At 43.5% G+C, this 25,868-nt stretch overlaps 1 protein-coding gene across 1 annotated transcript; it reads left to right on the forward strand.

Annotated features, from left to right (window-relative positions):
* Window positions 1-1,608: 1,608 nt before the first annotated feature.
* RRAGC (Ras related GTP binding C) lies at window positions 1,609-24,489 on the forward strand. The gene is made up of 7 exons (XM_073665868.1): window positions 1,609-2,074; window positions 8,637-8,840; window positions 10,722-10,921; window positions 14,268-14,382; window positions 20,305-20,447; window positions 21,076-21,224; window positions 22,226-24,489. Exons 1-7 carry the CDS (start codon window positions 1,889-1,891, stop codon window positions 22,375-22,377), a joined length of 1,149 nt encoding a protein of 382 aa, XP_073521969.1. The 5' UTR covers window positions 1,609-1,888; the 3' UTR covers window positions 22,378-24,489.
* Window positions 24,490-25,868: the final 1,379 nt, after the last annotated feature.

The raw sequence follows: 25,868 nt of genomic DNA on the forward strand, positions 1-25,868 counted from the left end.
TTTTGTCTTGGATGTACTGATAGTCCGAGATGGGGCTGGAGACCATGTGGGCAACGCCATAAAGAGGCCTTTGTCCCATGAGCCGTTTTTCAGCACGACAACTCCAAGCCACTTACTATTGTGCTACTGTGAGCAGCCTGCAGACTTGTTTCCCATTTAACACATCTAGGACGTTATTGGTCAGCAATTAGAAAGGAAGCTGCCAGCAGTGGATCTTGATGATTTATGTGCCCAAGTGCATTCAGTGTGGCAGATCATTCCTCAGACAACCATTAATAGTTTCATTGATAGCAAGCCAAAGCGTGTAAGTGCGGGGATTTTATTCTCGATGAATAAATTGAGATGTTTTGTAAATTTTTCCATTTTTTAGCCTTTCCCAATCAGTAACATGTCTTTCTATCCTGTTCTTTCTATAATTCCATGACTTTTCCTTGTGGATACTGCATTTTCAATATTGAAGAGTGTGTAGATGTAATATTTGTTGACATGGCAACAGCGGTGATGTTATGAGTAAAGCACCTGACTTGAAGTCAATCAATGGGCCCAGCGGCCATGCCATGTGATGTCAACCAACACCGAGGGTAGCAGCGGAGAAGCAGCACAAAGTTTCTTATTGCTTTTACAAAGAGTGTATTTTTTAAAGCTGGAGAAACCCTTTACAGGGAATCTGTCACCCCCTGGGACGTACCGTATTTTGCGGATTATGAGACGCACTGGTTTATAGCATGCACCCTAAATTTTGGGGAGGAGAATAGGAACAAAATGTTTTTTTTTATACACCGGTGCGTGTTATAGTCACCTTACCTGGGGGGGGGGGGGGGGTCCCACGAGTCTCCGGTGGGTCACGGAGACTTGTGGGAGGATCTTGGAGGGGTTTCAACACACAGGCACGAGATTACAGCACCGCAACAGGACACGGTGACGTTCAGGGGAGAGGGGCACTATGATAATAAAGAGAGGAGGTGGGGATTCCTTACGGGCCCGGGGCCTGGAGCAATCATTACCATAAAGTAATAATATAAGATATTACAACTATTAATATGGGCCATACAGGTAGGTATAAGATCTACAGTTCTATCACCTGTATGCCCATATTCATAGGTTAGTTACCTCCCAGGGGTGACAGATTCCCTTTAAGCCCTGGCTGAGGTGTATAGTGATGCCATGTAGCGCTGTACTGTAAGCAGTGTGCCTTAGCTGTACAGGGTGATGTGGAGCAGTAGAAGGGGGGTATGAATGAGCTGTGTATGGGGGAAGGGTCACTAATGGCTGGCTGGAGCCTTGGGCGGCATTCTGTTGTCACTAGGGCAGACAGGAGTGACCAGTACTTTCTGAGACAAAGCTCCTCACTGATGTCCGGTACACTGTGCAGCCCCCGCTTCCACCCCTATACGGCGTATGCAGGCACACGTGATCACACAATGGGTACTGCTTAGCCCGCACTTAATACTGCCGAGCAGCCAGGTTAAAGGTCACGTGTGACACCCTCTCCCCCTCCTCTGTGCACTCAGTCAGGTGATTGCCAGCCACATGATCCCGACACAGCCTAGTTTGCTGAAGGACTTTGGTGAATGACTAGAGCTATCAACCAATCAGACAGCCGTAAACCATCAGCCATTGACCAATGAGGAGGCGTTACGCAGGAAACTGGGTGTGCGCTGCTCTGAGGGTTTGGTAGCTCTAGGAAAAAGAAACAGAGAGCGGAGTAATTATCTCCCGGTACGAGAATAATAATACGAGAAGACTCGGATTAGCGATCATACCATTCGCCGCCAGGTGGAGCAGCTCTGCGGAGGGAGAACGGACTACCGGGCGCCGTGCATCACGTGACAGTGCTGGCCGGATTATGGTGACCGGAACAAGGCGCCTGCGTCTATAACAGCCCACAATGTCTATTCAGTACTCCGTGGAGGAGCCGATGTCCGGCAGCTACGGGGTTACCGACTCTTTCCCCAAGGACTTTGGTTATGGGGCTGATGAGTCAGAAATGGACGAGACTTCGACAGCGTCAGACAGCAAGCCCCGGATTCTCCTCATGGGCATGAGGCGCAGCGGCAAGTCCTCCATCCAGAAGGTGAGGAACTACAGCTCCCAGCATGTCCTGCTCTATACTGCCCCCAGCTGCTGAGGGTATGCAGTCCCTATGAGGACACATATACCCAGGAGATATGGGCTGCTTACCTGGCCACTTCAGGATCTCCTAGTATAACCTGTATGGTGTGCTCTTCCACTTCTGAGCTAGTGGCCCTCAGTGTGCTAGGAGGTTGTGGTCACTTCCCATCAGCTGCCTTGGGAGCGCCCAGAAGGATCACATCCTCCTGTCCACATCCTCATGACTCCCATGAAAACCTCCTTATTCCAAAAGTTAAAAATGGTCTCAGATCTTGACCCCCTATTCGTGGATAAGGAATAAGCTCCCGACCACTAGGACCTCACTCATCCTGAGAACGAGGGTTGTAAATAAAGTGGTGGTCGATCCATGGGATAGGAAATAAGCTCCCGACCACTGGGACCTCACTCATCCTGAGAACGAGGGTTGTGAATGAAGTGGTGGCCGATCCATGGGATAGGGAATAAGCTCCTGACCATTGGGACCCCCGCTGATCTCGAGAACCAGGTCTTTGAAGAACCCCTTGTGAATGAGGTAGTGGTCGATCCATGGGATACGGGATTACTTTCCCATTGCTGGGACCCCCACTGATCCTGTGAACCACATCACAGAATGACCCTTTGTGAATAAAGCTGTGATTGATCCATGGGATAGGGGATAGCTTCCAGATTGGGGAGGTCCCAGCACACAGAATCCCAGCAATCATGCGCTCTGCCACACAATTCATTCTCAATGGGACCCCTGGAGATAGCCGAGTGCTGCGCTTGGCTGAACTTTGCACTCTCATAAGAGTGAATGGAGTGGCAGAGCGCATGATTGACTACCACTATATACTCATGGTGCTCTGATCTCTGGACTGGTGGGGGGTTTTTGAGCGGTTGGACCCTCTGTTACCAGGAAGTTATCCGCTGTCCCACAGACAGAGGACAACTTCCAAACTTGAGAATACCCCTGTAATTCTCCCATATTGATCCAAGTAGTGGGCAGAGGTTTTGTCCATTTCAGGGCTGGATAACCACTTATTCTTGTTACAAATGCTGTTTGTAACTTTCTAGAAAATCCATGTATGCTTTAGTGGTATATTGGCTTTTATGTACTTTAAGGGGTTGTCCGTTCCGATGAAAGCTGATCATCTAACCTATGACCTAACTGCAAAGTAGCTGTGCCATGAATAAAGTGGGTGTAGGCTCCTGGGTTATGACCATGGTCTGGGGCCGAAACATTGCTCAGATCTGTCAATAAATTACCCCACTTTTTACATTGTGGATTGAAGTGCGGCCTGCTTTTGTTTTGACCTATTGTTGGGAAATCAATATATAGATGAGTGGGGGTCGGACATCTCTCACCCACACTGGTAAAAACTATACTGAGCAGAATAGCTAGGATCTGTTCAATGTGTAGTGGTCACGCTCGGGTACTGAAGCTCAGCTAATATTGAGTAGCAGCTGAGTACCAGTACTCAGGAAAGGCCACCACACAGTGCACTGAGCTCTACTATTCCATTGCAGCGGCACCAGAGCTGATTAAGGGTGGGGGGATGCCTGGTGCTGGTCATCAGTATTGTAGTAGTGGGCAGCTCCTTTGAAACACACTTAATGACAAATTCAGCAAATTTCTAATCTACTTTGTCAGTTTCTTGCAGTTTTCATCCCTGCTTACTGTTAGTGAATGGAATCAGTTATTTTCAGAGGCCAAAAATCAATCATGTAATTTTCAGCAAGGCTCTCCTTATGGCCACATATGGTGGTATTGTAGGGTCCGTCTTGGAAAGGTTTGCTGGATTTTGCATTTTTGCAGCAAAGCGGATCTGCGTATGGATAAGCCCTATTCAGTGGTACCAACCTGCATGTGGTGTGCCACTTATTGAAGCAATCTTCATGCATTCCCGGGGGAATGAACAGCAATTTGTGTTTGTGCAATAATCTTGTGCAGTTTTGTCCCATTCAGTAAAAAACAATCTGTAAATGCACTCTAAGGCCCCACTATCAGTATTCGGTCAGTATTTTTCCTCAGGAGTGGGAGCCAAAACCTGGAGTGGGTGATAAATACAGAATTGGTGACTTGTTTCTATTATACCTTTTCTCTGATTGTTCCTCACCTGGTTTTGGCTCCCACTCCTGAGAAAAATTACTGACCGAATACTGACCAAATACTGATAGTGGGACTGTGGCCTAAGGCTATGTACCCACAATGCAGAAATGCTGCATATTTTTTCTGCTTCTCCCTGGCAGGAAAAACGCATGCGGATTTTACATGCGTTTTTCCCACCAGGTAGAAGCGTTTGTCAAGCGTCTTTGCATGCATTTCCGCATGCGGGTTTATCAAGCGCTTTTCCAAGCGATTTTAGCATCACTTGGAAAGTGCTTGACAACTTGGTCACACTATATAAATCCATGCCACCGGCATGGATTTATATACTGTGACCAAGTAATAGTTTAAAAAAAAAAAAGAATAAGAATGGTAAAAAATAAAGATTATAATTGCCTTCTAATGGCCCCCGGTGTTTTCTCCGTTCGGTCTGTTGTATGGGTCGCGGTGGTGTGAGGACCTGCCATGACGTCATTGAGTCATGTGACAGGTCACGCAACCGCCGATGTCAGCGGTCACATGACTAAATGATGTCACCGCAGGTCCTTTCACACCACCGCGACCCATACAACAGACCGGACTCATCGCTAAGGAGACCTGGTGCCATCGGAAGGTAAGTATAATGTTTATTTTTTATTTTAAATTCTTTTTTTAACAGGTTCTATGGTATTTGGGTCTGGATGAGAGTCTCCTCATCTCCAGACCCGGGTACCATCCGCACATTGAACTGCATGATATCCGCTTGTGCAAATGTGTTCATACGGATATTATGCTTTTCAATGCAAGTCAATGGCGGCAATTACGCTGCGCGTCCGCAAAATTAATGGACATGCTTCATATTTTTCAGCAATGATAATCCGCAGCGGAAACTTCCGCAGCATGTGCACAGCACATGCGGATTATCATTGGAGACCATGGGGCACGTATTACCAAGCTTTTTTTAAGCGTTTTCGCTGCAAAAATTCTGCAGCAAAAACACTTGAAAAACGCATAGTGGGCACGCAGCCTAAGGGTATGTGTGCACTGTCTTTTTAATAAGGGCTCTGCCTGGAATCCACCTGAAAAAGTGCTCAATAAATGTAACGCACAGCAATGAAAAACAACTTGCTGTACATATGTTCCCTGTTTTTATTACCACCTTTTAACCATTTCAAGCTTCGAAAGCTGTGAATTGGCTAAAAGAAGTGACCCAGCCATTCTTCACGTGGCTTCCAATAAAATGTCAGGAAAAGAAAAACTCCTTCAAAAATTCCCCAGTATGTGGATGGCCAAAGGATCTCCGCTCCTCTCCATGGCACACATTTTTGAGACTGTTGTGGCCCATAGATTTCCTGTGCCAGATGTAGCCACTATTGCCCCTTGCACCATCCCCTGCCCCATAGAGCTCTGGCAAATTGCAGTATGGAAGCACTGATCCTTGGTATTATGACTCCTGAGGCAGTTTGCATATTTTGAAGGGACAAATGGAATAATGGGGCTGTGGGCATCACTTTACAAGTCCCTAAATAGGGTGCCAATTAGATTTTTCCCTATCACAATGGCTCACGTCATAATCCTTTTAGTGCAGCTCCTTAGACTTATTGGGTGGGCTTCTCTTATGACACCTCTTGGCAGGTGGTCATTTACACTTGCATTATGTGCCAAAACATGGAACATGCCAAGGCTTTTGAGCCTCTTATCAGTTCCCCACTTCTAGAGGTCAAACACATCGCTTAGGGCAGGCTATGCAGCCCATTTTGTGTGTCAAAATTTGGACCAGAAATCCCGAAGACTATGCTTATTAATTTTCACCTCATGTTTTGGCACAAATGAGTGTTCAGCTGGTCATGCCCTGATAACGTTGCCTCTTGCTCGCAGTTGATGGGAGGTTGTGTACATTGCCGGGCAGAGTCGTCGGTAAGGAGGCTCTATGATGACATATTGCTGGCAGCAGTGGAAGCCGCGGTAGCGCCAGCTCTGTTGCCGCTTTATTTCAGGGAAGTGCTTTTATTTGAATATGGCTTTGAAAGTTAGTCACCGGGCTGGAAACACTGGTGGGTGTTTCCAGAAGAATCACCCCGAATAGTTAATCGTGTGCTATTTCCTCTTCAGGTTTCAATATGTTCTGTAATGTACATGGGCTTAATGTGATCATTTCTCTATATAGAGGTTGTGAAATGTGGAATAGAAACCTCTTGTGATTGTGTAGTGTTGTGTCCCAGCTGTATCACGGCTGGGGAGATCAGCCCGTTCTGCTTTAGTAATGGATGCAGCAAAGTGCTTCATTGATTCTGCCTAGAAGATGCTGTGTTGGTATACACTTCACCTATTCATCCATGAGTGATTTATAGCTGGTAGGGTCTCTGCCCGCGCAGATATCAGAAAGTGTATGTGTGCAGCAGAATAATAAAAGCTTTTTATGTAGTCAGGAAGGATTTTCATAGTAAGTACACCAAACATGATTTGCCACATTTTGTGCATAACTGTAAATGACCAGTACTGCCAGGACAGGGGCCAGACAGTGACTCTGTCTTCTTCATTCAGCTGAATGGCTCCACTACTGGGGTTCCTGTATAAATATAGCTTTTCAGAGATTCCACCAGAAACCCCAATGTAGTGCTTGGCGGAGAGCACAGTATTAATGTGAACCTAGCCAAAGGAACATCTCATGCTTCAGACCACGTGCACACATTCAGTATTTTTTCTTTTTTTACAGTATCCCAGCTAAAAGCTGCCAATAGTTTGTGGGTCTGTAAAAATAACATGCTGCACATGGATGGCATCAGTGTGCTGTCTGTGATTAACACCTTGGGCCATGTTCACACATTGAGTATTTGGTCAGTATTTTACCTCAGTATTTGTAAGTCAAAACCAGGAGTGGAGCAATCAGAGGAAAAGTATAATAGAAACACATCACCACTTCTGTATTTATCACCCACTGCTGGTTTTGGCTTACACATACTGAGGTAAAAAACTCACTTACCGAACTTACTCCATGTGTGAACGTGGCCTTATGGATAGGAGAAGCATTGTCATTTTATTTATCCATATGTGAAAATCACTGATGGTAAAAATGGACACACTGACTTAACATTGCTGAAACTCCGATCCGAAATGCTGACTACACTCAAACCACTTTTTGCATACTTGAACAAACACTGACATCTGAATGGGGCCTAAAACAGTATTTGTGTTTTCTACCAGATATGACAGAATCTGAGCAATGTGACCAGAGCATATTAGATATTGTTGTGTATGCTCACACAGGGATGCCCAGGTGTCGGCCATGGAGGACATTCTGGCAGGGATTGGGAGTGGAGTATCTGCCATAAGGAACTATTTTTTGATGTGCTGTTTAGATGTGTACTGAGGGAAATGTTGGTAGGTTATTCCTATTATGTAGACTTCTCTCGCTGCCCTTTCGGACATTCTTTAATTAGAGTGGGAAGGACAAGCAGTACAAGAATATTTGCACATACGGTAGTTTTTTAGTGAGGTGCTCAAAAACCTGCTTTCTAGTGGAAACTGCTCCAGGAAACGCTCCTCTTTTCTTTTGTTTCCTGAAGCGGTTTTTAAAGAGTCTGTGAAGCGTTATAGCATCTTCATCTGGAGGAGGAATGCAGACTGGATAAACAGGAAGGTGTTTCTTTTGTTTGAGCAGGTCTGCTTCAACCCCTTCCCGACATGGCCAATTTCCGTTTTTGCATTTTTGTTTTTTTCCCCCCATACTTCCAAGAGCCATAATTTTATTTTTCTGTCCACATAGATGTATGAGGGCTTGTTTTTTGCTGGGCGAGTTGTACATTTGAATGTCACCATTTTGTGGCATAGTGTGTTGGATTAAATTCTAAGTGTGGTTGGATTGCAAAATGTAGCCGCCTGGGAGACACCTCGAAGCACTGCATAAGGCAGCCCCAATGGTGCCATCCTGCTGGCTGTGATCGGTGTAAATGCTCCGCCTGACCACAGATCACCTCTCATATACCCGATCAGTGCTACTTTAATGTCTGCTGGCAGCCTGCTTAAATGGGTTCTTATAGTCACTGATATATTTCCTGAACACATCCATTTACATTGAAACCCATACCATATGCATATGTTAAATGGAGCAGCCTTAAGACATGCAAAGTCCTCTATCATCTACAGCCAAGCTGTGATGTGAAGATACTTGTAGCAATCACCTCCAGTCTGACTAATGTAAAGATTCTTCCCAAAATGACTACCATCCATGGGTTTAGATGAACAGATCCACACGATTCAGATATTTTACTAATCTTCGATCTCAGGACACTAGTGTAAATTATTTAACATGGCACAAGCCCTTGTTACATCATCCACAATGTCTGTGTAATTATCTTAAAGCACCACTCCAGCGATTGGGGGGGACCCAAAACGCTGGAGTGTTTCTGCACAGATGTTAATATCATCCATGTAACTGTTCCTGTTTTTTGTCCTGCAGGTGGTGTTCCACAAGATGTCACCTAATGAAACCTTGTTTTTGGAAAGCACCAACAAGATCTACAAGGATGACATCTCCAATAGTTCTTTTGTCAATTTTCAAATCTGGGATTTTCCAGGACAAGTGGATTTTTTCGACCCGACGTTTGATTATGAAATGATTTTCAGAGGGACGGGAGCGTTAATCTATGTGATAGATGCCCAGGTGATATACCACATATAGATAACAAATGCGTTTGTAACACTGTGCTACGTTGTATTAATGTACCCACAGCTTGTGTAACAGTATTTATATTATCCAATAATCTTTTACCTGAGCTGCTGCACCTAGAGGCTCAGCTGGGCAAAGACTTTAAAGGGAATCTGTCACCACTTTCGAGTGATCAGACCTCTACTATGGCCATACAGGGTATAGAAAAGTAAATCTCTACATACCTGTATGGCCCATAGTAGAGGTCTGATTGCAGAGAGAAGCTCTTTAATCAATTCTGTTTTGTACAGGCTTGGCGGGGGACGCCAAGTAATCCTCGCCTATGTGCTTATTATTCCCCCAAATCCCCGCCTATATGCTTAATTACCATATCCCCCCCCTGTGACGTGCACTGTGCTCCCTGACTTCCCGGGCATGCGCTCACATAGAGTGCGCTTTTCTTCATCCTGGCCCCGTCTCTCTGTGCTCTGCGCTGCAGGGTTCTATTGCGCAGGCGTCGGGAAGTGACAGTGACTCCCCAGTGCCTGCACAATAGAGACCTGTGGCACAGTGCACATGTAGACCGGGCCAGGATGAAGCAAAGCGCGGTCTGTGAGCGCATGCCCGGGAGCACAGTGACGTCACAGGGCCTGTGACAGGGCCCTGTGACGTGCCGGGGAGGGGGGGAATATGGTAATTAAGCATATAGGCAGGGATTTGGGGGAATAATAAGCACATAGGCAGGGATTACTTGGTGTCCCCCATACGGCAAGCATGTAAAAAATTGAATTGATTAAAGAGCTTTTCTCTGCAATCAAACCTCTACTATGAGCCATACAGGTATGTATAGATTTACTTTTCTATACCCTGTATGGCCATAGTAGAGGTCTGATAACTCCAAAGTGGTGACAGATTCCCTTTAAAATTGCACAGAAAGTTTATAGTTAAAGAATAGCTGAACTTTTTTATATATAATTTATATTGTGTTTTGATACATTTTGTAATAGGGCTAATTACCTTATTTTGCTGCCTTCATGCAGAAAGTAGATGTTAAATTGGGCTTTACCAAGATTCAATAAGTTATTTGGTAATAAAAGTTGCAACATTTTTGAGCAATTTTGAATTTTGCAAGTTTTGGTATTTTCATTCTAATACCAGCCAGCTTCACCAAAGTGGACGGGTTGGGGCATGGTTAGGCCTTCCCATGTAATTCTTGAAATATTATGCCACTTTAGTAGTGTAACTAACTGCAGAAGTGTATTCCAGTCCTTGACTGGAGTACATTTCTAGGAGAGGTGCACTGCACCTTTATGATGCGGCAAATTCATTAAGTGACGCACACCTCAACGTCCTTAAGTTTTGCTCCAAAAACGAAGCAAAACCTGATGCCTGCGTTTTTGTTTTTGCACTACCCATTGCTTTCTATGGGTGAAAAACGCTGAAAGTGACCTGCTGCATTTTGCAAAAAAACGCAGCGTTTTAACAAAACAGTCAGGAAAAGAGAAAACCAAGGTGTGTGCATGATATTTCTGAAATCTCAGTCTTTGCTGGTACTGTGAAATGCTTTTCCCTGTAATGCAATTATTTTTTTAGAGCTACTTCTTTACACCTTTACTGCACAATTATATACAAATGCGTCCCTAGCCGGAAGTGATTACCGAGCAATGAATCATGGAGATCGCGCAAATGTGCTCCTATAGCGGCCACCATACAGTGTGAATGTCGCGCATGACATAAAGACTTGCACAACTTGGAATTGTTGAACGTAACCTTCGCAGGGCAGCCATGGTACACAAGTGCATATTGATGATTTTCTTGATCATTCCCTACACGCAATGCTCAGTACACTTGTACACTCCATGTCTAACTTGTCTTCTCATTACTATGTCCTTGCAGGACGATTACATGGAAGCCCTATCAAGACTCCATGTCACAGTCTCGAAAGCGTATAAAGCAAATCCTGACATGAATTTTGAAGTTTTCATTCACAAAGTAGACGGTTTGTCCGATGACCATAAGATAGAAACTCAGAGGGATATTCACCAGAGGGCTAATGATGATCTGGCTGATGTTGGATTGGAAAAACTTCATTTAAGGTGAGATACTACTGATTGCTCATTGCCCTCCATGTCCCCTCCCTAAACTCTGCAATGTAAAGAAATGGGATGGTCTAAAAGCCCCCATACCCAGTGAATAAGTATGCTGAAACCACCAATTTCTGCAGGGTTGACTGACCATCTTGTGTATGTGGGACTCCCAATGGTATCCCCCCAGATTAAGTCAGAGCCCCTGAGGATTGGCTGGTTGGAATTCAATTGCTGATCCTTTTGTTTGGAGATTTGCTGCCTGATCACTCTGACAGTGACTCTCACAGAGAGCACAGCAACTCTATGCTAAGCAGAGCCTTCAGGTCAATGGGGGAGTTGGGAAAGATAGCTGCTAGCCTGTCTAATGTATATGGTATATTTCCTTCAATTAGGAGAAGGCTAGATGGCTTTACCCATTATAAAGCTGTTAACATAATTCTTGTCAGCTAACAACCGTCTCCCATGACCGCCACACTCAATTTTGCTGAACACACATTTTTACGGCCATTAGACTCCTCTTACTGATCTTGGGAACAAGATCAGACATGTTTAATCCAACATGACCTATCTATGACAGCAGATCTCTGTATGAGCTTGCCATGTAACCAGGCCTAATTGAAAAGAATAGGGAAAGTGCTTCATAGGGCAAGCATCTATTTATATTAAATGATGGCTGTCTTAGTGGTGATAATAAGAACAGAACAACTAAATTCATTAAAAAGATAAACCAGGGAGCTGCTGCAGTGACCCTTATCCAAATGCAGTGTGGTCCATTAATCAATAGGAATTTGTTTGCAGGAAATTGTTAAGTTTGGTGTGCCCCACTGCTCCCACGTGTATATTAAACAGATCTGTACTACCAATATTTTCTGAATAAGTAGCGCTTTATTTTATAAAAGGCAAGTTGACGCCTTGAGGAGGAGAGGAGTTTGATTTGGAAATGCGTCAACAGTACAGTCAGGTTTGTTTGCGAAGCGATTACCAACTGAGAGAACTCTGCATGATAATCCGACCTTTCTGGGAGAGGGTGGGCAGAGTACCCGGAGCGAACTGTCAGACTGAGAAAGGAACTTGGCTGGTGTGACCCATTGGGAAGTGGTTAGAATACCTGCAGAGAGGGCACAGCAATAGCTGCTCTCACAATATTCACTGCTGAGAGATCTCGGCTAGCTGTTCTGGCTTGGGAGAATGATCCGGGCACTGTCTGGCTCACTTGAATAATACACCCTACTGAGCGAACTCTGCTTGTTGGTTTAAATCACTGTGGAAAGTGGGCCGAGCACCTTAAAGTACCCCTCGCGCTGTCTGCATCACCTGTGTGACATGCCCTTTTTGAGTGTTTTTTTTACTGGTGGTTTTGACTTGCTGAGGGAAATGTTCAGTGCAGCTTTAGCTTGCTTGTGCGATGTACTCTCCAGAAAACTCTTGGTGGGTCTGTCTCTCCCAGGCAAGAGGACAAAGTGCTATGTAAATATATTCTGTAATGCACCAACTACCTGCTGTGGGAGTTGGTCAAAATAGCATCTGGGTTGTGAGGTTTTGTGGTCTTATTCCACAATTGACCAATCTGGTGGGTTCGACTAACTCCTGGGAAGTGGTAGGAGAAGCATCTGGGTTGTAGGGCCACCTACTGGATTTGCTCTGCTGTGAGGTTTCCACCGGTGGGTCTGACTCACATTGGCAGGTGGTCAGAGTAGCATCTTGGGAGTTCCAGGGTCATCTGTGGGATTTGCTCGGATGTGAAGCCTATGTTGTTGGGTCTGACTCAAGTCTGGGAAGTTATCAGAATACCAGGGCCAGCAGAAGAAGTCATTAGATGTTGCATGACAGTAACCAAGGACAATGATTACATTGTTGGCTTGGACCCCAACTGAGACAGGGCTACGTCATATTCAGGAGGGGGATGCACTCAACACATGCCGCAGGGAGCTCGAGAAATTTGCATTTACATGAGCATGTGTGTTATGGGTAACCAGGCCAAGCTAGCTTGCACAGTCTTCTCTGGGTTTGGACATGATGGAGACAGAAAAGATAGCTGGTGGCAGGAAAAAGAGCTGCCGGGACACTGCTAGTGTCTGCCACCTGGCCCTGGAGGGTGATAATGCTCAGCTGAGGGCGGCCAGTGGTGAGGCAGCAGCGTGCGATAAGGTGGCCTGGTGAGGCCGGATGGGGGCGTTGAGAGGTTGGGACAGTGGCTTGGTGAGGCAGGCTAGTGCGGAGACACAGGCTGATTTCCATGAGAGGTCCACTCAAAAAGCGATGCAAGGGAAATATGGTGGTGCCCTAAGGAAAGGAGAGATATGGTGATGGAGCCTACCCAGAGGTAGATGGTAAACATTGCCATCCTGATTGGATGGTGGAGAGGAAAGAAGCTGCCCAGTCATATGTCGCAGGGAATTCCAGCTGGCCGAAAAGGATGTCTGAAGCCTCGTGGACAATGCGCGGCTCCGATGGTTGAGCAATATGGAGGGGGTTGCACCTGAAGGTGAACCAGAGCTGCAATGGTCCAATTGAGGAAGACATCGCAAAGAGCGCACTACCAAAGCAAGGGACATGTTTAACTGTTCTGAAGAGGATTGGTACTGGGAGTCCTGGATCAGTCTTCAGATATATGCAACACTCAAAGCTTTTGTGGACCGACAGGAGTCAAAAAGGCAAAGGACCATGTGCCTGGATATCTGGTCGCCGACTGCGTTGAGGTACTATGTTCCTGCCATCCTGATGAGACCGGATACAGAATGACCACTATAGGCTGTTCTCTCAGTCGCCAGTTGGCTGAAACAGAGTGACCCATCCAGCTTTGCTACTCAAACTAAAGGAGAAAAAGGCTAGTATCTGCTGAAAAAACAATAAATAAAAACCGGCTGATACCCATACCTGTGTCTGTCTCCTACGTGACCTCAAGCTAAACTCAGTAGCTGAGTGTCATCGAGCCAGGTGTAGTTTTTTGGAGAGGTGTGTTGTTACTGTCAGCCTCCCAGGGGGCAGCAAACATCATCTATGGTTTTCTGTGCTTTCCCCTCTAATGAAGCGTCCAAGAAAATGCTTCAGGCTTAGAATAACTGTAATTCCTAATTGATATTACAGATGAAATTTTTTTTAAAGGGGTTGGCCACTTTGTTTGTTGTAACAAATGTGTTGGGGTCTTGATAGCTGTGAGTTTGTTGGGAAGGCTGCACTAACATACAGGCGAAGCTTCCCAAAGGAGGCAAGCCTATAATACCTAGATACTAGTAAGTGCCACAGAATCATGTGTATAAAACATTTTATTAATCTAATGTGGCCTAGCCCTTTAAAGCATTCCTCAGCTATTTTGATGGCCTTTTATGACATTATGGTTTTTCTTTTCCTGCAGCTTCTACCTGACAAGTATTTATGACCACTCAATATTTGAAGCTTTCAGCAAAGTTGTGCAGAAACTTATTCCTCAATTGCCAACACTAGAAAACTTGCTAAATATTTTTATATCTGTAAGTATATTTGATTCTCGTTTTTGTCCTTCTGTGCATATGTAATTCTAGTGATCTAAAGGAAATAATTATGAAGGTGCATTCAGAAATTCAGCTGTGAAATCCACAGCTGTAAAAAGTATTTATTTGTGTAAATGTTTCTGATTTGCCACACACTTTACCCTTTGCAATGCAAAGTTGCTTCCACAATGCAACACTATAATACTCATAAACACCCCTGTGTGCATATAACTTTTATACATAACTGTTGAAACCCATGTAATTGCTAACCCTGCATCCTTAAAGGAGTTGTCCACTACTAGGACAACCCCTTCTCATTCCCCATGTTTGCCTCCCAATAAAATATAAACATCTATACTCTCCTCTGGCGCCGTACCAGCAGCACTCCTTTTCCCAGGGCTCATGTGAAGTTATGACACGTGAGCCCTGAGCCCAATTGGTGCTGGTGTCCCTCTCCCTGCTTTCAGACATATACGTAATCAAGAGGAAGTGAGCGGCCAGCTCTTGATTACTTATACATCCAAAGGAGGAGACTGTGACGCCTGCGCTGATTGGGCTCAGGGCTCACGTGTCATAACAACCTAACATCAGCGTCTGGAAGACGAGTGCCGACACTGCTGGAAAGGCACTTGCCCCAATAAAATAAACACCTATACTCACCTCCTGTGTCAAACATGGGTAATGAGAAGGGGTTGTCTTCGTAGTGGACAACCCCTTTAAATTCTCCCAAGAGATGACCTATTCTAGAACTAATATTATTTTACGTTTGTCTTTGTGTCCTGATATTCTGATGAAGTTGTATTCTTCCTGCAGCTGCTCTGTCCCAGTCACCGAGGCGGTGGCAGTGAGCAGTCACTGCTGACTACAGTCATGGCCAAAAGTATTGAGAATGAGACAAATAGTAATTTTTCCAAAGTTTACTGCTTCATTTTTTGTAATGGCAATTTGCATATACTCCTGAATGTCAAAGAGTGATCAGCTTAACAGCAATTACTGTACTTGCAAAGTCAATATTTGCCCAGAAAATGAACTTTAACCCCCAAAACACATTTCAACATCATTGCAGTCCTGCCTTAAAAGGAGCAGCTAACATCATTTTAGTGATTGATCCATTAACACAGGTGTGGGTGTTGATGAGGACAGGGCTGGCGATCAATCAGTCATGATTAAGTAAGAATGACATCACTGGACACTTTAAAAGGAGGCTGGTTCTTGGTATCATGGTTTCTCTTCAGTTAACCATGGTTATCTCTAAAGAAACACGTGCAGCCATCATTGCACTGCACAAAAATGGCCTAACAGGGAAGAGTATCGCAGCTACAAAGATTGCACCTCAGTCAACAATCTATCGCATCATCAAGAACTTCAAGGAGAGAGCTTCCATTGTTGTCAAAAAGGCTCCAGGGCGCCCAAGAAAGACCAGCAAGCGCGAGGACCGTATCTTAAAACTGTTTCAGCTGCGGCATCGGACTACCAGCAGTGCCGAGCTTGCTCAGGAATGGCAGCAGGCTGGTGTGAGTGCTTCTGCACGCACTGTGAGGTGGAGACTCTTTGAGCAAGGGCTGGTTTCAAGGAGGGCAGCAAAGAAGCCACTTCTCTCCAGAAAAAACATCAGGGACCGACTGATATTCTGCAAAAGGTACAGGGAGTGGACTGCTGAGGACTGGGGCAAAGTCATTTTCTCTGATGTTCCAAACAATCGAAAAGGGGATTCATCTGGAAAACAGCTTATTCGGAGAAGAAGAGGTGAGCGCTACCACCAGTCTTGTCTCATGCCAACTGTAAAGCATCCTGAAACCATTCATGTGTGGGGTTGCTTCTCAGCCAAGGGAATCGACTCACTCACAGTCTTGCCTAAAAACACAGCCATGAATAAAGAATGGTACCAGAATGTCCTCCAAGAGCAACTTCTCCCAACCGTCCAAGAGCAGTTTGGCGCCCAACAATGCCTTTTCCAGCATGATGGAGCACCTTGCCATAAAGCAAAGGTGATAACTAAATGGCTCATGGAACAAAACATAGAGATTTTGGGTCCATGGCCTGGAAACTCCCCAGATCTTAATCCCATTGAGAACTTGTGGTCCATCATCAAGAGACGGGTGGACAAACAAAAACCAACAAATTCTGGCAAAATGCAAGCATTGATTATGCAAGAATGGACTGCTATTAGTCAGGATTTGGTCCAAAAGTTGATTGAGAGCATGCCAGGGAGAATTACAGAGGTCTTGAAGAAGAAGGGGCAACACTGCAAATATTGACTTGCTGCATTAACTCATTCTAACTGTCAATATAACCTATTGGTACTCATAATATGATTGCAATTATATTTCTGTATGTGATATAAACATCAGACAAACACTAATAAAAACCAGAGGCCAGCAGATCATGTGAAAATATAATTTTGGTGTCATTCTCAAAACTTTTGGCCATTACTGTACGCAGTGATGATGCTGAAATCATGAAATCGCCCCCAGCGCTCCTTGACTGACACCCTGCAAAGCAGGATATGTGCTGGACTAAAGAGTTTTGATTACAGGTCACTGTGTAGCGAACACGGACTGCACCCCTAGTCAGGAATGTTGGTGTTGATGGTGGGATCTCAACACCTGGACTCCAGACTGGTGGTGGCCATCTTGGAAACTTTTTTTTTTGCATTTTCGTCTTTTGCTCCCCTTCTTCCCAGAGCTTGCTTAATAAAAAATAAAATAAATAAAGCGCCATTTTTCGTGGGCTGGGTGATGGCTTATTTTTTGTGCGCCGAGCTGAAGTTTTTATTGATACCATTTTGGGGTAGATCCAATGTTTTGATCGCTTGTTATTGCATTTTATTGTAATGTTGCGTTGACCAAAAAAACATAATTCTGGCGTTTTTGAATTTTTTTCTCATTACTTTTTTTTATATTGATCGGGCGATTCTTAACGAGATGCCAAATATGTGTATGTGTATGTGTTTTTTTTTTTTTTTTTTTTTTTTTTTTTTTTTTTTTTTAATGCTCTTTTTGCATGCTTCAGTAGGCTCCATGGGAGACTAGAAGCAGTACTTGTCTGATTGCCAGTGTTACACACAGGCGATGATCAGATCGCCTGTGTGTAGCAGATTTGCTCACTTGCAACCACAGGGGTCTCCTGCCAACCCATCGGCGACCAACGATCATGTGACGGGGACGCCGATGGGCGAGGTCAATGACGTGCTTCTCAGAGATTGATAGCGGCATTTAACTTGCTAACAGCCGCGGGTGGAACATGATTCCGCCCGCCGCTGTTGCGGGCACATGTCAGCTGATCTATACAGCTGACATGTGCCCGGAAAGGTGCGGGCTCAGCGCCAGCGCCCGCAACAAACGGGGATCTGACGTGGGGTTTACTATTACTCTCCATGTCAGAAAGGGGTTAAAATGTGTAATCCGAAAAAGACTGTTTCATTTAAAAAAAAAAAAAAAAAAAAAAAAAAACAGGAGTGGAGCAATCAGAGGAAAGTATAATAAATACAGAAGTGGTGACGTGTTTCTATCACTCACTCCTGGTTTTGGCTTACAAATACTGATGGAAAATACTGAACGTGTGACTGTGGCCTTGGGAGGAGTTTTCAGCAGGCTTATCAGAAGAAGGATTACTTTTTAAATATTTTTGAGTTTTAACTACATTGACAAGAAAACAGAACATTCCAATTACGTTCAATAATAACAATATTCACAACCATCAACTTTTTTATTAAGTTGTCGTTAAACGTTGGAGTATAATTATAAGTATAATCAAGTGGGTGCGGGAGGGGAACCAAACCCAATAGACAACTTATTGAAACAAGCACTTCATAGGAGACAACATCTACCATTCTATTTTAAGTATTATTTTCTGACTAGGCTGCTAGGTCATTCCCCTCACTGAATATCCAACATGTCCATTGGCGATTAAGAGCTTCGAGGCGATTATCATGTTCTCCATTTTCATCATTTTGTTAACCTCTTCCACCAATTCACCCAAACTGGGGTTTTTGTGGATTTCCACTGACATGGAATAATTGATTAAACAGCTGTTAGAAAGTGCCTAAGGATATCTTTCTTTGCCTATTGAGATTTGAATCCGGAGTAAGGGTATGTGCACACGATGCAGAAATGAAGCAGTAAATTTCTGCAGCATTTCTGCATCTCCCTGGCAGAAAAAACGCATGCAGATTGTGCATGCGTTTTTCCTGCGGAATACATGCGGATTCACATGCGTTTCCGCATGTGGATTGACAAGCGCTTTCCAGGCGATTTTAGCATCACTTGGAAAGTACTTGATAGCTAGGTCACACTATATAAATCCATGCATCGATTTATATAGTGTGACCCGAGAGAGTGGTAAAAATAAAAAATAAATGTATACTTTACCCTCTGATGGCCCGCGCTGTCCTGCTCAATCCGTTCTCCCTTGCCGGCAACTTTGAATTGAAAGACCTGCCGATGTCAGCGTCACGTGACCCGTCACATGACTCTGACGTCAGCGCAGGTCCTTCAACTCACTGCAAAGTGCCGGGAACCAAGCAGGAGCGCTGCGCGGGCCGACAGAAGGTAAGTATACATTTATTTTTTATTTTTTTTCTTGTTTTTACAGCTTTTTAATGGTACCTGGGTGTGGAGGAGAGTCTCATCTTCTCCACACCCGGGTACCATCCGCACATTAGAACGCGCCAATTACGCAAGTACAAATGCAGTCTTACGGAATTGGTGCGTTCTAATGCAAGTCAATGGCGGCGAAAACGCCGCGTTTACGCAAAATTAATTGACATGCTGCAGATTTTTGAGCGCAGCGTTTACGCTGCGGAAAAATCCGCATCATGGGCACAGCACATGCGGATTTCAATTGGGGAACATTGCTGCCCTTCTACCATGCGTGTTTAATGCGTTTCCGCAACTGCAAAAACGCCGCGGAAACGCATTAAAAACTCATCGTGTGAACTCATCCTAATGGAACTTAGGCCTATTTGGGGGGAGGCTGTGACTTTTCTACCAGTGAGACTATTGTACATTGATAATATTGAATTCCATAACCCACAAACCAATGGGCATTCCCACCATATCTGTAACATAGACCCGGCTACCCCGCCAGTACAAGTCCCACACAAAGGGGAAGATCCTATGAAGCATCGTGGGATTACAATGACAGGTAACGACTTTATACACAGCTGATAACACCGGATCCACCAATCACAATAGTTGATGTTACCTCTAACTTCACATTGACCTTCGCACATGCTCATTAGATGCTTCAGTACAAAAGAGTGACTGTGAGTGATTCTTTTTCTACTAATGTACATTTATTGTTTCCTGAAACAGGAACTGTTTGATGGCTTTAATACATGTGAGGAATGTCTATTTCTTACACATTCCTCAAATGTATCAAAACTGTCAAACCATTGCAAATCATGCACACGGGAGCGATTCAAACATATCACCGAGCAGCTGTAAATACTCGGAGCTCGGCCCGAGCATACTGGGCAAAAGGGTTAATAGAACATACTCGCTCAACACTAATCCTGAGTGATCCTAAATGACCCTTCCTGGCATGTAGCTGTCTGTCCTGTGGCTGGGCTAACATACAGGGGAACCCCACCTCAGCTAGTCCCATAATGCAATAAATCTATGAAGTTAGACAACCTCTAAATACAAACTGAAATATATTAGTCATTTAATCAAATCTACCTAGTTTTGTTTTTAATTTTTTGTGATTCATGTTTTATGAATGTCTCTTTTTGTTCATCCTTCTCCATTGCTTAGCATAGTGATGGCTGGTGTGCATTAGATTCTTTGCAGATGTAATGAAAAATTTAAATGGCAAAGACAGATTTCTAAATTTTCCATATGTGGAGCATATGTTCATTGGCATTTTTCTGGTATATTTTGGGTGCTTCAACAATGCTAACCTGTTTCCTTTGTCTTTCAGAATTCTGGTATTGAAAAGGCTTTCTTATTTGACGTGGTCAGCAAGATCTATATTGCTACAGACAGTTCTCCTGTAGACATGCAGTCCTATGAGCTGTGCTGTGATATGATTGATGTGGTGATAGATGTATCTTGTATATACAGGTAAATGTCCATGCTATTTGAACCCTCAGGTATAACAACCTTCAGAAAAAAAACAACTTGACAACAAATTGTAGTGTTCTTTTCATTTTTCTGATATGTAGTGGAAATCTAAAATGTGCCCTATTGTTGCTTTGGAGAACAGGGCCCTTTTCTCAAATACATGATCCCCTATTGAGGTCAGTGGGGGAAAAAACACTCCCTAGGACTATGTCAGAAGATGTATAGCAGCAGATTAGAACGCCTCCGCTTGTTGGTTAGACCACTAAAACCATGTAGGACCAGGCCCATCAGATGTTGTGTGGGCCTGGCTCTAAGGTTGTGCTTCAGTATTTACTTCAGTGTCTCAGCACCACCAAAGGTAAACCTTCCCCTGCTCGCCTCCGTCTGTATTCAGCCCCCTTGGCCACGCACCCTTCTGTTGGTTTTTGTACAGCCCTACGGTAGACTGACTTTCCTTATGGAGCATGTTGTATATAAGGTGCATAACGGTTATTGAATGGTTTGGATTTTGGAGGAAAGGTAGGCCTTGTCTATTGTCAGTGGCACAAATCTCCATATTCCGCTCTCATATTCCTATATGCAGCAGAGTTTCTACCTTCATGTGTAACGATTTCCTTTATTTGCACAGCTTGCATGCGGAGTGTAACGGGACTGCATACGACAAGGAGTCTATGGCGATTATCAAGCTCAACAACACAACTGTTCTCTATTTAAAAGAAGTTACAAAATTTCTTTCTCTTGTTTGTATTCTTAGGGAAGAAAGCTTTGAGAGGAAAGGTAAGCTTATTGCCGTACGGGAGACATCCAGGTCTTTATTGCAGCACAACTAAACCTAAAGATCTCGAATCGCCGCTGTTATATATAACGACACTTTTGTAAAGAACCCCTATATGAGGCCATATTGCTGGCTATTAGGACTGATCAGATAATACATTAGATCAATGGGTTGAGTTTGGTGTATTTATCACTCCCCTCTAGGTGGAGATTGGCGCTAACTGTTGTATATCTGCATACATGGCAACCTGTCTGTTAATTTGGGGGTAGTGCTCTCTATATGAATACTGCAGAGTATATGCTGTATTCATTTTTTTTATTTTTTGGGGGCTAATAAGGAAGCCGACCCATCACTAATCACCTTACAATAGACATGATGGTTTGATAACATATTATGAGACGTAGACCTCCTTTTTAAAAGGGTTGTTCGAACATAGGTTATCGTATACCTATCTACAGGATAGGTCATCAATAGCAGATCGATGGGGTCCAACAGCCGACACTTCCACCAATCAGCTGTTCTTTATATCTGGCTGCTGCCAGAGAAAAACACTTTGAATGGAGCTGCGCTCAGCATCTCTTGTTCAAGGGTGTAGCATCGGTTGCTGGCTACTGCTGCTAAGCTCCTTTTTTTGCTTAAAAGCTGTATTGCACTTGCTGGCAGCGGGCGCTACACTTTGAGCAGAGCAGCTCCATTCAAATTGTTGATGTCCATCTTCTGCTGAAGAAAACCAAAAAAAACTGTTCACCTATAGATGAGCTAACCTGTAGATGGGCCATTAAATACCTATGCCTGTACAACCCCTTTAATTGTATGGAATCTGCATAGCACTGGAATAAAGGTGTAAAAGAAATAGAAGTGATCTTGAAATTCCGTTTGTGTCTAACATTGGAGTTTTAAGTTCTTTTAGCATGAGAATTTTAGTAAGGATTGGTAAAAATAATAAAAAAAAAAAAAACCTCCTTGATGAAGTCGATGATGTATATTTTGATTTCTTTTGCAGGACTAATAGACTACAATTTCCACTGCTTTCGAAAAGCCATCCATGAAGTTTTTGAGGTGGGTGCTTCCACCCATCGGACCTTCAGCCAGCAAGCCAGCAGTCCAAATCTCAATGCAGTGACTCACAATGGCACACCTGCAAACGCCGTCTAAACGAAGACCTTGTGAACTTGGCAACCAGTAGCCCAAGTGCTCTGCCCACCAAACGGAGTGCGCCACTCGTGACGAGGCCAGTGCAAGAAATACAGGATACTACAGACAGAAGAAACCTTGTGGATTTCCATGGTCTGCTGTGCACCATCCTTTAAGTGTCCGATCATAGTGACATATTTGCATTGCCGCCACGATTCAGCCCCTTTTACATTTTAATAGGATCATTTTGGTTTGGTTTTGTTCTGTTAAATATAAAAAACAGAGTGTGCATGTGAGAAGCCGCATGTCATCTCACCCAGTTCATTATTATTTTTTTATTAATGCTGACTTTGTTGCAGTTCTATTGCCATAATTCTCAAACTTGGGAATCACAAAGTACTCACCTGGGGTCGTCTGGTTCACAAAACACCACAACCTCAGGACCTGAAAACATTCCAGAAGGAGATGCTCTCCTGCTCTGTGTGAGATATAGACCGGCATGAATCAAGTGATTCCTCTTACTCCGGGGATGTGCATCATCCTGTATTCCTATGCGAGGAGGACCTTCTGAAGAAATGCTCAATAAACTGGGAGCAGCACTCTGCTTCTTAGAGACCATTGGAAATAATAACTGGGATTGTATTTCAGTAGTGTTTCACTGTATTGCTCTTAGTCAGGTGCACACCTCTATACGCAAAGTCAGATAATCTTTAAACTTGCAGTTCTTCAGCTTAATTCCAAATGCCTTTTTGGGCTGGTGCCTACATAAAGTTGTTTTTTTTTTTTTTTTTTGTTATTTGATTACATAGTTTGTTGTGAAATAAAGCGCACAGTAAGCATAGGGTGCCATATTGGTCGTGCATTTGACAGTTTTTGTTTGCTTTGAGTGATTTATATAATGTACAGTGAGGTGTAAGCGGATTATATTGAGAGCTGCTAATAACCGCACTGATTCTTGAACTACATGGAGATGTTTAAAGAGTTTCTTCACCTAAAAGAGAAAAGTGTGGCTTGAGTACTGACCAGAATCCTTGGCACCTCTTAGCTCATACACAAAGCCCTGGCATTGAGCTAACCTCCTGATAATGCCCGACTGGTTGGTACAGATGTGATCTGTACCAACCAGCCTGTCGGGCGAAAGTGAGCAGTTGGCACTGTGACAGCTCAGGAGGTGCAAAGCATCTTGGCAGCAGTCAAGCTATGCCATTCCTTATAATAAGAATTGCAATATTAACATGTTTTCTCAAATTATTTTAAAGAAATAAACCTTTTTGGAAAACCTTTTGCGGTACCCCATTATGGGTTGCTATGCCTCTTTCCTGCTAAGCTAATGAGGTATTAGATGATGTCTAGTTTGCCTGTCATAAGCACTGAATTCTGTTTGCTTTATGGGACTCATGCTGTAAATGTTCTTAAGCACGCTGATTATTCTGCTTGTGCCCTTATTGGTAACAGTTAACCCTTTATTTGGTAACACTACTTTTCCATTAATCACAAATCAAATAACCCACACATCATTTTCTACATTTTTATATTTTTTCCCTTGCCGTGGCACTTGTTGCAGTTTATAACTCGGATTACTCTTCTGCTTTCTTCAATCCACTGGTGTATTCTAGTATGGTGGTCATTCCATAACGTTGCACCTCTTGCTGTACCAAAGGCCCTTTCTTGCTGGATCATTCTGTAACAAAGTGCCACTGTAACTTGTCTGTACATGAACTTCTTTTACTGTGTGGTTGACTAGAGTGCATTCTGCAAATGATCAGTGATTTGGTGAATATGGACCGGAATGAAAGGCAACCGAAAATGTTGTGGGGGGGAAAGCTTATATATTTATATTTTGTTTCATTGAATAATGTAATAACAGGGGTTCTCAATAAACATATTTACTCATGAAAGAGTTTTCTATTCCCAGATCTCGTCCAGCCTTCACCCCTTTTAGTGGAACAAGATCAATTGCAGAAGGTGGTCAAGTATCTTTTGAAAAAGTCCAGTAATCACATTGCCTTGTTTCTCTACCAACATGTACATTTGGCACCCTTTTGTTTAAGTGACTCACTTAAAGGGACACTATCATAATATATATTTTTCAAATTTTGATGTTAAAGTAAAACAAAAATAATAAAATTTCAATTTTGTCAGTCTGTTTTATTAATCTTCAAATTGATACCTGCATTTTCGAGACTTGTGCTTCAACCATCATCAACAAAACAAAAAAAACCCCATAAATTTAGTAAGATCAGTCAGGTTGACTCACCCAGTCTGTATTTAACTTGTTGTGGAAAGAAAAAAAAAAAAACTGTTTAAGCAGTTAATACTTCTAATGGCTTACTATTATTATAAACATGTACCTTTTCATGATGGTGTCCCTTTAACAGATGTTCATGGCTGCCACTCAAGGCAAAAGTGATAACTTTTGGTATGTCTATTGCAGGGCCTGAGGTGCTGGGCATACAAGAATTTTTAAGTTGAAGATCCTATGATGAGATTTTGGTGAGGTTTTTGACCCTGTGTTTTGTTTTTTTGCTGCTCCAAAAACACAGTGCCTTACAGTTCCAGCAAAGCATATTTATAGAAATCTCAAGCCTATGGTGCCTTTTAAATCCACCACATGTCAATTTCTCTTTAGGGTACGCTTAGTTTTATATGTGTGGATTTTCCCCATAGACTTGCATTAGTTGTGGAAAATCTGCAGGTAAATGAAGAGAAACGCACTAATGGCACACAATCCCCACATGACTATATCAATACAGTATCTAAAACAAACCTTATTTAAAATATGACATACCAAAAAGAGACAAACTGCAGCGATAAAAACGCACCCAAAACATGCCAGTAACCTAATTTACCAAATGGGTCCAAAAATACTGCAGAAAATCATTGAAACTTAGCTTATGGCCACAGCCCCACTATCAGTATTTGGTCAGTATTCTGTCAGTATTTTTTCTCAGGAGTGGGAGCCAAAACCAGGTGCGGAACAATCAGAGAAAAGGTACAATAGAAACAAGTCACCAATTCTGCATTTATCACCCACTCCTGGTTTTGGCTCCCACTCCTGAGGAAAAAATACTGACCGAATACCGATAGTGGGGCCGTGGCCTAAGGTTTTTTTTTTTTTTCTTTATGAAGTACCTAGAGGTGTCTTAATGCTCGGTAGGTGATGCCACTTGGCGCAGAAGTAGTTCTTCATTTTGTTGCCCAGCTGTGTGCCGCATTTGTTGCTAGAATTTGCTGTAGGTGGGATTAATAATGTGAGGGGCATGTATTCCATGAGTTATTTCCACCCTCACAGACTATTCTTGTTTTTACAGCTACCTGCATACCCCCTATATTAACAATCTGCTTCACAGCATGTGAAACTTGTCCTTTCTAAAGACAAGAAAGTAAGAGTGAGCGTAAAGGAGCATTTACACTGCACGAATATCGTGAACGAGCATTGTTAAAAAGGTTCGGTTCACAAATATTTTGCTGTGTAAACAGACTGCCAGCCGCACAATAAACAAGCAAAACGC

The sequence above is a fragment of the Phyllobates terribilis genome, unplaced genomic scaffold (assembly GCF_046119375.1).
Source record: "Phyllobates terribilis strain yellow unplaced genomic scaffold, ASM4611937v1 Scaffold_2__4_contigs__length_985480577, whole genome shotgun sequence".
Lineage (NCBI taxonomy): Eukaryota > Metazoa > Chordata > Amphibia > Anura > Dendrobatidae > Phyllobates > Phyllobates terribilis.